This window comes from Entelurus aequoreus, linkage group LG20 (assembly GCF_033978785.1).
Source record: "Entelurus aequoreus isolate RoL-2023_Sb linkage group LG20, RoL_Eaeq_v1.1, whole genome shotgun sequence".
In the NCBI taxonomy this organism is placed as follows: Eukaryota; Metazoa; Chordata; class Actinopteri; order Syngnathiformes; family Syngnathidae; genus Entelurus; species Entelurus aequoreus.
This window is the reverse complement of record NC_084750.1, coordinates 37,379,653-37,395,588: the sequence shown is the minus strand read 5'-3', so window position 1 is coordinate 37,395,588 and position 15,936 is coordinate 37,379,653. Positions and strand designations below refer to the sequence as shown.

The following is a 15,936-nucleotide window of genomic DNA, read 5'->3' as shown; positions in this document are numbered from 1 at the left end:
GGGACTCGGATACTTAACTCACCTCTCCCCCACAGAGGGAGTTTAATGTCTGACAATTCAACTGTGAGATTGATTGCCAAATGAAGCTCCTCTGAATCAAATCGTCGAATAATCGACTATTATAAGACACCCCTATTACAATTGTTTGTTTGTTTATCTGCATTTGTTTAGAAATTGCTCCTTTGGTAAATAATCACCCAACTTGTGTAAGGTTATAATTATCGTTCTTAGATCATCACTGACTTCCGACGTGCAGTCAAACAAATTTTTGTATGCTGCCAGGGGCACTATCAGCTGCGGTCAGCCATGGTCATGAACAAGAAGTTAATAGAGCTTATCAAGACATTCTGGAACCCTCCCACCACCTCTTAAAAGATTTAGCTGACTGTATATTATTTGAGCATGTATGTATAATTTGACCCTGTGTAAATTAACTGCCAACTGTAAAATCTACATCAAGCTGAATGGAAGTCCAGAAGCAAGAGTAATTGTTGTCCATGACATCAAGGACCTGGACAATTTTTAAAGTTTACACGGCTACCACAACAACGATGATAATGGACTCTGACAGAAAACAAGCACCTAAATTCAGCATCGGCACTACTATGTTCCAAGGGACGACTAAACAAGAGGACCTAGATTCAGGATTGCATCCACCTACACTTATAGAGATTATTGAAACAACATCAAAGTTTGTTGAACAAGAAAATATGGAACTAAAAAATTTCTGCAACAAAGATCACAAAAACCAGGATTTGGAAAATGATATAGATCCAGATACAAATTTTTTCTCCCACATCAGTAATAGTTGTTTTTATTATACAGATGATCAATATAATAGCAACATTGAATGTGATAACAAATTGTCAATTATTCATTTTAATAGTAGAAGCTTGTATGCAAATTACAACAACATTAAGAACTTTTTGGAACACATCAACGAACCCTTCAAAGTGATTGCTGTCACAGAAACATGGATTGATGATAAAAAAGGAATAGATTTTGATCTGGAGGGATATGAACTAAACTACATCAACAGAACCAACAAAAATGGAGGAGGAGTAGCTGTGTACGTGATGAAGAACCTGAACTACAAAGTGGTAAAAAACATGTCATTTGCCATAGATAATATCTTAGAATGTATAACCATTGAACCATGTCAGGAAAAAAGCAAAAACATATTCATCAGTTGTATATATAGATCACCTAAATCAAGTATAGAAACATTTGAAGAATGGATCAAGGCAACTTGCATGGACAATGGTCAAATAATAATGTTCTTATGTGGTGACTTTAATATTGACTTATTGAACCCCAACAAGCAAAAGTCTGACTTCATTGATACAATGTACAGCATCAGTCTATATCCTAAAATCACAAAGCCAAGCAGAATCACAGGACAATGTGCCACGCTTATTGATAATATTTTTACCAATGATTTTGATAATAACACTACAAGTGGTCTACTTATAAGCGACGTTAGTGATCATCTGCCAGTTTTTACAATGCATGATGGAAACTACAAGAAGAACATGGAAGACAAAAGGACATTTCGAAGACTATGCACAGAGAAGAGGATGACTGCCTTCAAAATTGAGCTACAAAAGCAAGATTGGGACAATGTGTATAATGAAAAAGAGGTTGATGAAGCATATGAACATTTCTTAAACAAGTTCATAATACTTTATGACAAACATTGTCCATGGATACAACTCAGTAACAAGCAGAGAAAGAATAATCAACCATGGATGACAAAATGATTAAAAAATGCTTGTAAGAAGAAGAATACACTATATAGAAAATTTATAGCACAAAGAACTATAGAGGCAGAAATTAAGTACAAAAAGTATAAAAACAAGTTAACAGACATACTACGATCATGTAGAAAATAATATTACAGTGAATTATTGGACAGGAACAAAAATAATATGAGAGCAACATGGGGCATCCTCAATAGCATTATTAAAAATGGAACTAAGAGGGACTACCCTCAATACTTCTTAGATGCAAATAAAAAAAATGACAACATAAAGGAAGTAGTTGAAAGCTTCAATAATTATTTTGTAAATATTGGACCAAAATTGGAAGAAAGGATTCCAGACCCAGTTCCAATTGAGGACTATAATGATACCATAGAGCGAAATCCCAACTCCATGTTCCTCAGTAATGTGACACAGGAGGAAATAGTTACAATCGTGAAAAAATGTAAATCTAAGACTTCAACTGATTGTAACGGAATTGATATGGAAACGATAAAAAAGGTTATTGAAGAGATCTCAGGACCATTAATGTATATTAGTAACCTATCATTTCAAACAGGTACATTTCCAAACAAAATGAAAATAGCTAAAGTTGCACCAATTTATAAGACTGGAGACAAACATCAATTTACAAATTATAGACCTGTTTCTCTACTTCCACAATTTTCTAAAATCATTGAAAAACTGTTCAATAACAGATTAGCAAGTTTCATAAATAAAAATAGAATACTCGAAGAGAACCAATATGGATACAGATCTAATGTTTCAACTTCAATGGCTTTAATTGAAATTACAGAAGAAATTACCAATGCAATAGATAGTAAAAAATGTGCGGCAGCGGTTTTTATGGATCTAACTAAAGCATTTGACACAATTAATCACAATATTTTAATAAAAAAACTAGAACGATATGGCATCAGAGGGTTAGTCTTAAACTGGATAAGAAGTTATCTAACGAACAGGAAACAATACGTGAAGCTAGGCGAACACACGTCTACAACGCTAAATATATCCTGTGGTGTACCTCAGGGATCAATACTAGGACCTAAATTATTCAATCTCTATATAAATGACATTTGTAAAGTTACAAAAGATTTAAAGTTAGTATTATTTGCGGATGATACAACAGGGTTTTGTTCAGGAGAGAACACACAGGAGATAATACAAATAATAACAGAAGAAATTAACAAAATAAAAAGATGGTTTGACAAAAACAGACTCGTTGAATCTTAGTAAAACTAAAATAATGCTATTTGGTAACAGTAGAAGAGAAAGTCAAACACCAATACAAATAGATGGAATAGAAATTGAAAGAGTAAACGAAACCAAATTTCTAGGTATAATGATTGATGATAAATTGAACTGGAAATCTCACGTAAAAAATATACAACATAAAGTTGCAAGAAACACGTCAATAATGAATAAAGCAAAACATGTTCTAGACCAAAAATCCCTTCATATTCTCTACTGCTCACTAGTGTTACCATATCTGAGCTACTGTGTAGAAATATGGGGAAATAATTACAAAAGTACACTTCATTCATTAACGGTGTTACAAGAAAGATCAGTTAGAATAATACATAATGTTGGATATAGAGAACATACAAACCCTTTATTTATTGAATCAAAAATACTGAAATTCCACGACACAGTGAATTTGCAAACAGCTAAAATTATGCACAAAGCAAACTATAACCTGCTACCCAAGAATATACAACAATTCTTCTCAAAAAAAGAGGAGAAATATAATCTTAGAGAAAAATGTAATTTAAAACATTTGTACACACGTACAACACTTAAGACCTTCAGTATATCAGTATGTGGAATTAAATTATGGAATGGATTAAGCAAAGCAATCAAACAATGTACTAATATGATACACTTCAAGAAACTCTTCAAACTTAAAGTGTTTACAAAGTACAAAGAAGAAGAACCATGACAAACATTCTCAATTTATTTCATCCATCCATTCATTCATTCTTAAAGTAATCTTACTTATCTCATCATATGAAATATGACTTACTTCACCAATTATTATTATTAAATTCTTACTATTATTTATTTATTTATTTTTATTGTGATTACTTATGGAGTTTATTGTGAAAAAATTGTGAACAGGAAGTGAACAAAAAGTTTTTCAACTGTTATGTAAAGAAAAGGGGTAGGATTAAATAAGCTCTGCTTCTTCCTACTCCTTTTCGAACATGTTGAAAAGAAACTGGAAATTGTGATGTATCATGTTGTATGCTTGCATGTTCGAAATAAACTCAAACTCAAACTCAAACTCAATTAGAGAAAATCCAAGTACCGAGTTCTTGTTTTTAAAAATCATTCAGATGTATGATGGCTTTCTCCTTTGAAATTCACAATTCAAATGCATTTATTAAAGTGCGTGAAATTAACAGGACATTTAAGCCCATGATGAGTGTATGTGCAGTGTGTCCTGAAGGTATTCATGGTGTTTAATTTTTCCACATTTTGTTGTGTTACAGCCTTATTCAAAAATGGATACATTTTTCCCTCCAATCTACAGACAATCCATGAAAAATGTGTTTTCTGTAATTTTCTGCAAATGTATTAAAACTTTAAAGAAGTAAGAAATCACCCGTATGTAAGGATTCACAGCCTTTGCCGTGAACCTCAAAATTGAGTGCAGGTGACTGATCATCCTTGAGATGTTTCAACAGCTTCAACACAGTCCTTGTATAGTGAATGCAGTCGATTTGGAGAAGCACACTCATGTCTACATAAAGTCCCAGAATGCATGTCAGCAAAAACAAAATATGAAGTCAAAGGAATTGACTGTAGACCTCCGAGACGGGATGATATCCAGGCAAAAATCTGAGGAAGGGTATACAAAAAAATGTGCTGGTTCTAATAAGCACTGTGGCCTCCATCATCCATAATAGGAAAAAGTGCAGAATCGTCAAGATTATTGTAAGAACTGACTGACTAAACTAAACTATTAAGGATGACAGGCCTTAGTCTGGGAGGTGACCAAGAACCTTATAGTCACTCTGATGGAGCTAAAGCGTGTATTGATGGCTATAGAACAACCACATATGCAGCAATACACCAGTCAGGCTGGCCAGACAGTAGCACATGGCAGCCTGCATGGAGTTTGTCAAAAGCCACCAAAAGGACTCTGACCATGAAAACATTTTTGGTGTGATTAGACAAATACTGAACACTTTGAATAAAAGGTGAAATGTTTGGAGGAAACCATGCTCCACTCATCAAACAGTGAAGTATACATACGGTACATGCAGACTTGTCTCAGGTTACAGGGAAAGATGAATGCAGCAATGTACAAACCCCGTTTCCATTTGAGTTGGGAAATTGTGTTAGATGTAAATATAAACAGAACACAATGATTTGCAACTCCTTTTCAACCCATATTCAATTAAATGCACTACTAAGACAAGATATTTGATGTTCAAACTCATAAACTTTATTTTTTTTTTTGCAAATAATAATTAACTTAGAATTTCATGGCTGCAACACGTGCCAAAGTAGTTGGGAAAGGGCATGTTCACCACTGTGTTACATGGCTTTTCCTTTTAACAACACTCAGTAAACGTTTGGGAACTGAGGAGACACATTTTTTAAGCTTCTCAGGTGGAATTCTTTCCCATTCTTGCTTGATGTACAGCTTAAGTTGTTCAACAGTCCGGGGGTCTCCGTTGTGGTATTTTAGGCTTCATAATGCGCCACACATTTTTAATTGGAGACAGGTCTGGACTACAGGCAGGCCAGTCTAGTACCCGCACTCTTTTACTATGAAGCCACGTTGATGTAACACGTGGCTTGGCATTGTCTTGCTGAAATAAGCAGGGGCGTCCATGGTAACGTTGCTTGGATGGCAACATATGTTGCTCCAAAACCTGTATGTACCTTTCAGCATTAATGGCGCCTTCACAGATGTGTAAGTTACCCATGCCTTGGGCACTAATACACCCCCATACCATCACAGATGCTGTTTTTTTAACTTTGCGCCTATAACAATCCGGATGGTTCTTTTCCTCTTTGGTCCAGAGGACACGACGTCCACAGTTTCCAAAAACAATTTGAAATGTGGACTCGTCAGACCACAGAACACTTTTCCACTTTGTATCAGTCCATCTTAGATGAGCTTAGGCCCAGCGAAGCCGACGGCGTATCTGGGTGTTGTTGATAAACGGTTTTCGCCTTGCATAGGAGAGTTTTAACTTGCACTTACAGATGTAGCGACCAACTGTAGTTACTGACAGTGGGTTTCTGAAGTGTTCCTGAGCCCATATGGTGATATTCTTTACACACTGATGTCGCTTGTTGATGCAGTACAGCCTGAGGGATCGAAGGTCACGGGCTTAGCTGCTTACGTGCAGTGATTTCTCCAGATTCTCTGAACCCTTTGATGATATTACGGACCGTAGATGGTGAAATCCCTCAATTCCTTGCAATAGCCGGTTGAGAAAGGTTTTTCTTAAACTGTTCAACAATTTGCTCATGCATTTGTTGACAAAGTGGTGACCCTCGCCCCATCCTTGTTTGTGAATGACTGAGCATTTCATGGAATCTACTTTTATACCCAATCATGGCACCCACCTGTTCCCAATTTGCCTGTTCACCTGTGGGGTGTTCCAAATAAGTGTTTGATGAGCATTCCTCAACTTTATCAGTATTTATTGCCACCTTTCCCAACTTCTTTGTCACGTGTTGCTGGAATCAAATTCTAAAGTTAATGATTAGTTGCAAAAAAAAAAAAGTTTATCAGTTTGAACATCAAACATGTTGTCTTTGTAGCATATTCAACTGAATATGGGTTGAAAATGATTTGCAAATCATTGTATTCCGTTTATATTTACATCTAACACAATTTCCCAACTCATATGGGAACTGGGTTTGTACTTAGACATTCTAGATGAAAAAAATACTCCTTTACCTAAGACTGGGGCAGCAATTTATTTTTCAGCAGGACAGCAATTTTAAGCACACAGCCATAATATCAAAGAAGTATCTTCAGGACAACTCTGTGAATGTCCTTGAGTGGCCTGACCAGAGCCCTGCCTTGAATTAGAAGCCTATTGAACAACTCTTGAGAGATGTGGAAATGTCTGTGCACTGATGCTTCCCATTCAACCTGATGGAATTAGAGAAGTGCTGCAAAGAGGAATGGACGAAACTGCTCAAAGATATGTGTGCCAAGCTTGTGGCACCATTTGCAAAAAGACTTGAGGCTGTAATTCCTAGAAAAGGAGTATCAATAACATATTGGGTTAAAGCTGTGAATACAACACAAAAGTAAGGAAAAGTGAAGTGCTGTGAACACTGCTGACTGTGCTTGTATTTGTCTGTTTTGTATACTTATTTATTAATAATTCTGTATCTTTCTTCAACTAGGCATCACTTCTCTTCTGAGCAGCTCTGCTCCAAAAGTACCGGCCGAGTCCTCCAATACAGGCAAGACTCCTCCCTCTTCCTCATTTACTACAGCTTCAGCAGCTCCCACTGAAAGCTCCACTGCCTCCTCTGCTACACTTGTGCCTTCATCATCATGTAACGCCGGTATCGAGCAGAGTACAGGCTCCCTGGTGCCTGCTCAGAACAAGCCACTGTCTGCCCCGATGCAGGATGTCCACATAGACAAAGAAATGGAAGCAACAAAATCAGACAGTTTGGAATCTAAAATTCACAACTTCCTGCAAGGCAATCCTGCTTTTAACAACTTTGACCTTAGTTTCACTGTGAATACACCTCAGAGGGTGGATAGCCTGAGCCCAGGAACAGGAACAGACACACAGGATGGGACCCCAGTGCGGGATGAGGGGGGAGGCACCCCAACCCAGGATGAGGTTATGGACATGCCAGTAGGGCCAAAAAGTGTGGGGCCAAAATCCAAAGCCGGCCAGAACAATCTACAGAACCCAGAGACCAGCAAATTGCACTTGCAGGCAATTGTAGGTCAGAACGGGCAGGGGTATCAACCATACCCATATGGAGACAAGAATATGACAGGACCTATTGCACAATTCCAGCCAATTTCCACTCAAGGTGGAGGTCCAGGCAACATAGGTAGTGCACAGACCTTTGAGGGCATGGGTGACGGAGGGTGGTATGGTAAGACATACTCTGAGGGGGGCTTCCAGCAACCCACAGGTTACAATGTGACGATGCCTGCTCAAAACCAGACATCAGGTGTGTTTGATTTCCAAGCAAAACAAACTGCGGAACCTCAAGGGTTTACTTCTCAGCAAACTTCTTCAGATTTCTTTAGGATCCTCCTTCCCCCTGTCCCTAAGTTACCACCCCCTCCAAGGGTCTTTGACCAACCACCTTCGGGGACCAACCATCCAATGGCACACGCAGAGAAGCCGGCAGCACCCCAAACAGACTTTGGGGAATTGCTTCAGAACAGAGGTGTACCTGGGATGGTGGTCCAAGACCATGGACCCAAGTCAATGTTTCATACAGATGAAACATTGTATGGCAACCCTGAGGACCAAAATCCTCCTCCAGACAACATGCACTACCCACAAGACCATGAGCATTATCATGAAGACGTCCACCACCACCGCGGTCCTCGCTTCCAGAACAGCCCGTACAGCACACCAGATGCTCCTTTCTTGCAACGGGGTAGCCTTAGACCTCACCCCCCCAGAATCAGGGGACGCCTGACTCCCCCTCACGCACCCTCACAGGATGCTTTTTACAACCAGGATTTCCAGAGACCGAGCCCCCCTCGTCCTCATAATGCGCCGCGAAGACCACCCCCTCCGCCCCGTTTTGAAATGCGCCCCCCTGGCTTGCGACCTCCACCTCGTCCCCCACACCCAGCACACCTGTTCCCTAGGGGCCCTCCTCGTGTGCCTTTTCCCCGTTTTCATGGTCCCGAACCGAGATTGAGAGGCAAGCGTTTAGTACCCATGGGAGGGTTGAATCCTGGTCCCATGTTTGCTCCGAAAAGACCATTCCCACCCCCACGGTACTAACTGTTCAAGTAGTTCAGACAAACCGCTACAAAAGGTCCAGTCACTGGCATGGGTGATCACTGACTTAAGAGGGCGGCCATTAGTGCTGCATTAGAGGCGATTATAATAAGAAACAACACAAAAACTATATCTAAGATGGAGAACTTGTCAAGAATCAAGAAATAATGGAAGAGAACAGACCTCACCAGGAAAGAATCCAGATGCTCCCAGGAGGCTGCGGAGGAAAAGACAGAAGATTAAAGAAAAAAAGAGGTGCATATTTACTTACATCTTTCACTTTTTTTTATTCCCAGGTTGAAGCTTTTCAGTAAATATGTAATTAATCGTCAGTTTGATACAGTTCACATTGTGTGCATGGTATGTGCATGTGGTCAAGTGTCTTTAGCTAGCCTAGAAAGTATCAAAAGGAATTATTTTATGCTTAATGTCAGCTGTTATTTTAGTTTTGTTAGCAGTTTCATACCGGCCATTTTCCCACCGACAAAATATCTCCTAAATAAATATGACGTATTTTTTTAGTTTTGTGTACAATTTATCTTTCTTCTGCAAGACACATTAGCATGATGGACAGTAAGTTAAGACTCTAAAATCTAGATTTGAAGTTATGGTCTCTTCACTAGTACGGACGTTCGCCTTGGCAATAGTTCTATAGAGATTTCTTTCAGCCTCCCGCCCATTGCAGAAGCAGTCAATTTTTTGGAAGAAGAAGGAAGATGCTTCAGTTTCATTTATTTGTACTAATAAAAGTTGGATTTTCAAAAAACCTGTGTTGTTTCTGCATCACCCTCATTCTTGAGTGCCTTTCACCATTGAGATCGCCAACATCCCAGCAACAAAAGCATTTCAATCTGTCTGAGCAACAATTTAACAAATAAGCATACCACAAAAAGGAAGACAATTTGCGTTTGGTTGATTAAGTCCTTGTTGTTACAGTGCTGCTGGGCAGTAAATCTTGGATAGAAATCCTTTAGAATTTGTAAGGAACATGGAGCAGAGCGGAGAATGTGGCCCTATGAAAAATCCACCAAATCTTCTCTGCCAGTTCCGAACACCATATTCTGTCATTGACTCTCGTTTAGTGGATTGAATGATGGAAGTTTTGAAGAAGCAAGGCACATTGGGACATTTTAAAATTTATTGATGGAACAAACAGGATCCTTGAAAGAACCATACACAGGCGCAACTGCCTGGCACCTCCCCATGCTGGTCTCAAGCCTGGTCACACACTGCTATGTGGGATGGCACCACATTCTTCTACTAGCATTTGTTGCAAGTCAGCCAATGTGGCTGCGTTGGTCACTCTTTGTGGAACGCCTACGCTGATCCCACAAGTGTTCAATGAGGTTGAGCACAGAATTGCTGGCAAGTCAATCTATCCTGGAATTTCTGACAATCCGTTTTCTGTGGGGGCAAGTGTTTGTCGTCTTGAAGGATAGAGTTTGTTCCCAGACTGTGACGATACGGGAGTGCCACTTTACGCCAAATCACATCTTGATATCTCTGAATTGAGATTGACTCCAATAATGTCAGGCCTCATTTTTGCATTGAAGGAGCTACTGCCTCCACCAAAACATGTTACTTTAGGTGCACCAAGTGTTCTCGCTTCTTCCCCTTACTTTGGTCGTAGGATCCATCTGCTCTAGTCAGAATCTGGACTCATTGCTCTACATAACTTTCCTTAACATATTATGGTTCCAATGTGTTTTTTGCCGAACCTAACGCAAACAGGCCTGACAGTTAAAGGCAATCATGGCAGGCCTCTTGGCAGCCCTATAAGACCGAAGATTGTCTGCGTGCAGTCATTTCCGGATTGTCTGGGAACAGAGCCGTCAACCATATCTTGCAAATTTGTAGAAGACAACTTAACAAGGTGACATACTCTGTTTTTGGAACTCTACCTGCCCACTTGGTGGCCTTTTTCTGAAATTCCACTGTAACGGAACGGTGCTTTTACTTTGAAGATAATTCTACGGCTTATTTGAAACAATGGTGCACCTGCTTTTGCATAACACTATCTGGAAGTTGCCCGATCACTCAGGCTCTATCCAGATCAGTCAAATGTGCCATGGTTATTATTGGAGCAAACACCTACTGACCATTGAAGCAGGGCCCTTGTTCACAATCAGGTGCCTAATTGGCAGCACTTAGGATACTACCAACCCCTTGGAAAATACTGGAATCACCAGTCTTGAAGGATGTTCATTAAGTTGTTTAAATTTGTAGAAAAAAGCAGATAACAGTTGTGACCCAAAACTATGGTCTTTTCAAATGGAAACTTCCTGGGTTTAGGAAACACCAAAAATAAATCAAGATAACAATTTGTGGTAGTCTATAACAGTTTACTTTCTCAATCAAGCAGAGTGAAACTTTGAAATAACCCTGCAAATTTTAATTTCCAAAGATACAATTTTCATTTTCATATTAAATCCGTTCAATAGTCTGTAGTTGAAGGAGTGTTTACACTTTGGAGAGCTGTTGCACCAGGTGGATTGACATGCATCATAGCTCCAACGCAACAGGTGTCATTTGAAACAAAGGAGAGTATTATTAAACTTCTTCAAGAAGTTGGATCATTGTCCGCAGTCAGCTGTCTAAAATCCGGACCAAGTACAAACATGGGAAGGTTGTAAAAGGCAAGCAAACTTGTAGACCAAGGAAACCATCATAGACTTAAGACGGAAAACTGAATATGTTTTGAAAATGCAAAGCAAAACGAAGAAAAAATGGGCAGAAACTGGAGTCACCGTCTGTGACTGAACTGTAAGAAACCGCCAAAAGAAAATTGGATTTAAAATACAGAAAAGCTAAATGAAAGCCATCATTAACATCTAAACAGAAAAAAACAAGGTTACAATGAGCTAAAGAAAAGCCATCATGGACTATGGATGAAAGTCATATTAAGTGCTGAATCGCAACACTGGTGATTATGCTGGAACTTTAGTTTGGTGCCGTTCCAATAAGCTTTATAAAGACGATTGCCAGAAGAAAATATGCTAATGTCTACAGTCATTGATGATATAGGGCTGCATGTCAGGTATTGAGACTGGGGATGCGGCTGTCGTTACGTCTTTATTGAATGCACGCGTTTACATTGACATTATGGACACGTTTTATATTCCACCAATCGAAATGACGTTTGGGGACAAATACATCATTTTTCAATACATCTTGTCATAGAGCAAAAACTGTTCAAACCTTCCCTGAAGAAAGATACATGGCCTGCAAATAGTCCGGATGTCAATCCAATTGAAAAACTGGTGGAAATTGAAGAAAATGGTCCATGACAAGAGTCTAACCTGCAAGTCTGATCTGACAACAGCAATCAGAGCAAGATTGTTGAAGAGTAATGTCCGTCACTCGTTAAGTTCATGCCTCAGAGACTGCAAGCTGTCATAAAAGCCAGAGGTGGTGCAACAAAGTACTAGTGGTGTGTTGTAGTGCTTCTTATTTGTTTTTAATTATTCCACAATTTTTTTCCTCAAAATTAAGCAATTCCGTATTTTTTTTACTCTGCTCGATTTAAAAATGAAACTGTTGCGGACTACCACAGTTTCTTTTCTTAATTTCTTTTAGTGTTTTTTAAAGCCAGAAAGTTGACATTGGAAATGACTTTAGTTTTGTGTCATGGCTGATTTTTTTTTTTTTCCGCTAAATGAACATCCTCCAAGTCTGGTGATTCCATCATTTTTGCAGGCTGCTTTAATTCCTTTGAAACAAGGTATATTAAAAGTAGGCCTGCCCAAAGTTAACGCTTTAAAGGCCTACTGAAATGATTTTTTTTTATTTAAATGGGGATAGCAGATCCATTCTATGTGTCATACTTGATCATTTCGCGATACTGCCATATTTTTGATGAAAGTATTTAGTATAGAACATCGACGATAAAGGTCGCAACTTTTGGTCGCTGATAAAAAAAAGCCTTGCGTGTACCGGAAGTAGCGTGACGTCAAAGGTTGAAAGGCTCCTCACATTTCCCCATTGTTTTCAATGCAGCGAGAGCGATTCGGACCGAGAAAGCGACGATTACCCCATTAATTTGAGCGAGGATGAAAGATTCGTGGATGAGGAACGTGAGAGTGAAGGACTAGAGTGCAGTGCAGGACACATCTTTTTTTGCTCTGACCGTAACTTAGGTACAAGGTGGCTCATTGGATTCCACACTCTGTCCTTTTTCTATTGTGGATCACGGATTTGTATTTTAAACCATCTCGGATACTATATCCTCTTGAAAATGAGAGTCGAGAACGCGAAATGCACATTCACGGTGACTTTTATCTCCACGACAATACATCGGCGAAACATTTTAGCTACGGAGCTAACGTGATAGCATCGGGCTTAACTGCACATAGAAACAAAAGAAATAAACCCCTGACTGGAAGGATAGACAGAAAATCAACAATACTATTAAACCATGGACATGTAAATACACGGTTAATGCTTTCCAGCCTGGCGAAGGTTAACAATGCTGTTACTAACGACGCCATTGAAGCTAACTTAGCAACGGGACCTCACAGAGCTATGCTAAAAACATTAGCTATCCACCTACACCAGCCAGCCCTCATCTGCTCATCAACACCCGGGCTCACTTGCGTTCCAGCGATCGACGGTGCGACAAAGGACTTCACCCGATCACCGATGCGGTCGGCGGCTAGCGTCGGATAGCGCGTCTGCTATCCACCTCAAAGTCCTCCTATTTGTGTTGCTGCAGCCAGCCGCTAATACACCGATCCCACCTACAACGTTCTTCTTTGCAGTCTTCATTGTTCATTAAACAAATTGCAAAAGATTCACCAACACAGATGTCCAGAATACTGTGGAATTTTGAGATGAAAACAGAGCTTTTTGTATTGGATTCAATGGCGTCCGAATACTTCCGTTTCAACGATTGACGTCACGTGCATACGTCATCATACATAGACGTTTTCAACCGGAAGTTTAGCGGGAAATTTAAAATTGCACTTTATAAGTTAACCCGGCCGTATTGGCATGTGTTGCAATGTTAAGATTTCATCATTGATATATAAACTATCAGACTGCGTGGTCGGTAGTAGTGGGTTTCAGTAGGCCTTTAACTCATGTGATTAATTACAAAACGTTAATGCAGTGATCATGTATGAATGCAGATTAATCACCAAGAAGCACTGTTACAACACCAGATATTTTGTTTTCTAATTTTTTACCATTGTGGTAAAAAATGCTTGAAAATAAACTTGCAATTTTTTAACTTTGAAAACATTAAAGGATGGACTTACATTAAGCTTTAAAAGAGGTTAAATCAACTCTCCTAAATGGTCCAACCTCTAAAGAGTTCTGCATCCCTTTCAACCACTCCAATAAATATTTAATTAAACAAGACATTTGACACCGCCTGGCCAAAGTGCGTCATTACTCAAATATTTTTTGAGTAATGGGGTCGCAGCAGTATCCTTAATTACCCTTTTAAATTTTGTTTGGATTTGCATACGATTAATAGGAGACTTAAATAGGCCAATATTTAATGCATGGTACATCAAATTAAAACAATTATAAATCTCCAATGTACTAGATTCCATTTTCTACCTATTTAAATGCTCCTAAATCCAACTCGCTCACTATTATCAAAATACTAAAGGTTCCTGTTTGATAGTATGTACAATTCCCTTGTTGCATGTGAGACGAAGAAAACTCACAATGTCACTTTAAGAGTCGGCTTATCTTATTTATAGATAGCTTAAACACGAACATCACAACAAAGCTGTACTTTTGGATCATTTAGTGCATTTTGTTACATTCTGGAGCACAGTGTTCATGAAACACTTAACAGTCCCACTCATCCTGTCATTGATTAAGCCACTCATCGAACAGGCCAAACTAACCAGTCGTAAAATGCAACCTCTACAAAATATATGTAATCGCCAGTCTTAAGAGGATGTTCATTCAGTTGGAGAAAAAAGCAAATAACAGACATGACACAAATTTATAGTCATTTCAAATGGCAACTTTCTGGCTTTAAATAACACCAAAATAAATCAGCCACACAAATGGTGGTAGTAACTGTTTCATTTTTAGATCAAGTTAAGTAAAACAAATATGGAATCACTCAATTTTGAGGAATACATTATGGAATCATAAAAAACACTTAACACTAACGCCTTGTTGCACCACCTCTGGCTTTTATAACAGCTTGCGGTCTCTGAGGCAAACAATACTCTTATATCAATCTTGCTCCAACTTTCTATGATTGCTATGGTCGGATCAGCTTTGCAGGTCGGAGTCTTGTCACGGACCATTTTTCTTCCATTTCCACCACACATTTTCCACTCGATTGAGACTATCCATCCCCTATTTGCATTGATCTTATGTATCTTTCTTCAAAGAAAGTTTTTACAGTTTTTATCCATGGCAAAATGGATTAAAAATGATCCCCAAATACATTTATGGCAAGATGTATTTTTTAATTTTGAAAATTATATCCCCAAACATCCTTTTGATTGATGGGATAAGAAAGGTGTCCAAAATGTCAAAATGTGCATTTATTGACAGCCGTATCCCCAGTGCCATTACCTGACATGCAGCCCCATATCATCAATGACTGTAGAAATGTGCATATTTTCTTCAGGCAGTCGTCTTCAGAAATCTAATTGGATCGGCACCAAACAAAAGTTCCAGTATCATCACCTTGTTCAATGCAGATTCACGATTCATCGGTGAACATGACGTTCATCCATAGTCCACAATTGCTTTTCCTTAGCCTATTGGAACTTTGTTTTTTTTCTGTTTTGATGTTAATGACGGCTTTTATTTAGCTTTTCTGTATTTAAACCCATTTTCTATAGGCGATTTCTTACAGTTGAGTCCAGTTTACGTCGATTTGTTCTTCATTTGTTTTACTGTGCGTGTTCTGTTTTCAAGACATACTTCTTTAAGTTTTCTATCTTGATGTTTTCCTCGGTCTACCAGTTTGCTTGCCTTATACATTTTTATTTAGCGTTTCTGTATTTAAATCCCATTTTCTATAGGCGATTTCTTACAGTTGAGTCCAGTTTACGTCCATTTGTTCTTCATTTGTTTTGCTGTGCGTGTTCTGTTTTCAAGACATACTTCTTTAAGTTTTCTATCTTGATGTTTTCCTCGGTCTACCAGTTTGCTTGCCGTATACATTTTTATTTAGCTTTTCTGTATTTAAATCCCATTTTCTATAGGCAATTTCTTACAGTTGAGTCCAG

At 38.8% G+C, this 15,936-nt stretch overlaps 1 protein-coding gene across 2 annotated transcripts in view; it reads left to right on the top strand.

Moving 5' to 3' along the window:
• Positions 1 to 9,487, top strand: part of rprd2a (regulation of nuclear pre-mRNA domain containing 2a) — a 49,916-nt gene extending 40,429 nt beyond the window's left edge. For both annotated transcript variants that reach the window (XM_062030058.1, XM_062030056.1), the window contains exon 10: positions 7,143 to 9,487. In XM_062030058.1, the coding sequence (XP_061886042.1) occupies positions 7,143 to 8,731 (1,589 nt within the window). In that variant the 3' untranslated portion in view covers positions 8,732 to 9,487. The remainder of the gene's footprint in view (positions 1 to 7,142) is intronic.
• Positions 9,488 to 15,936: the final 6,449 nt, after the last annotated feature.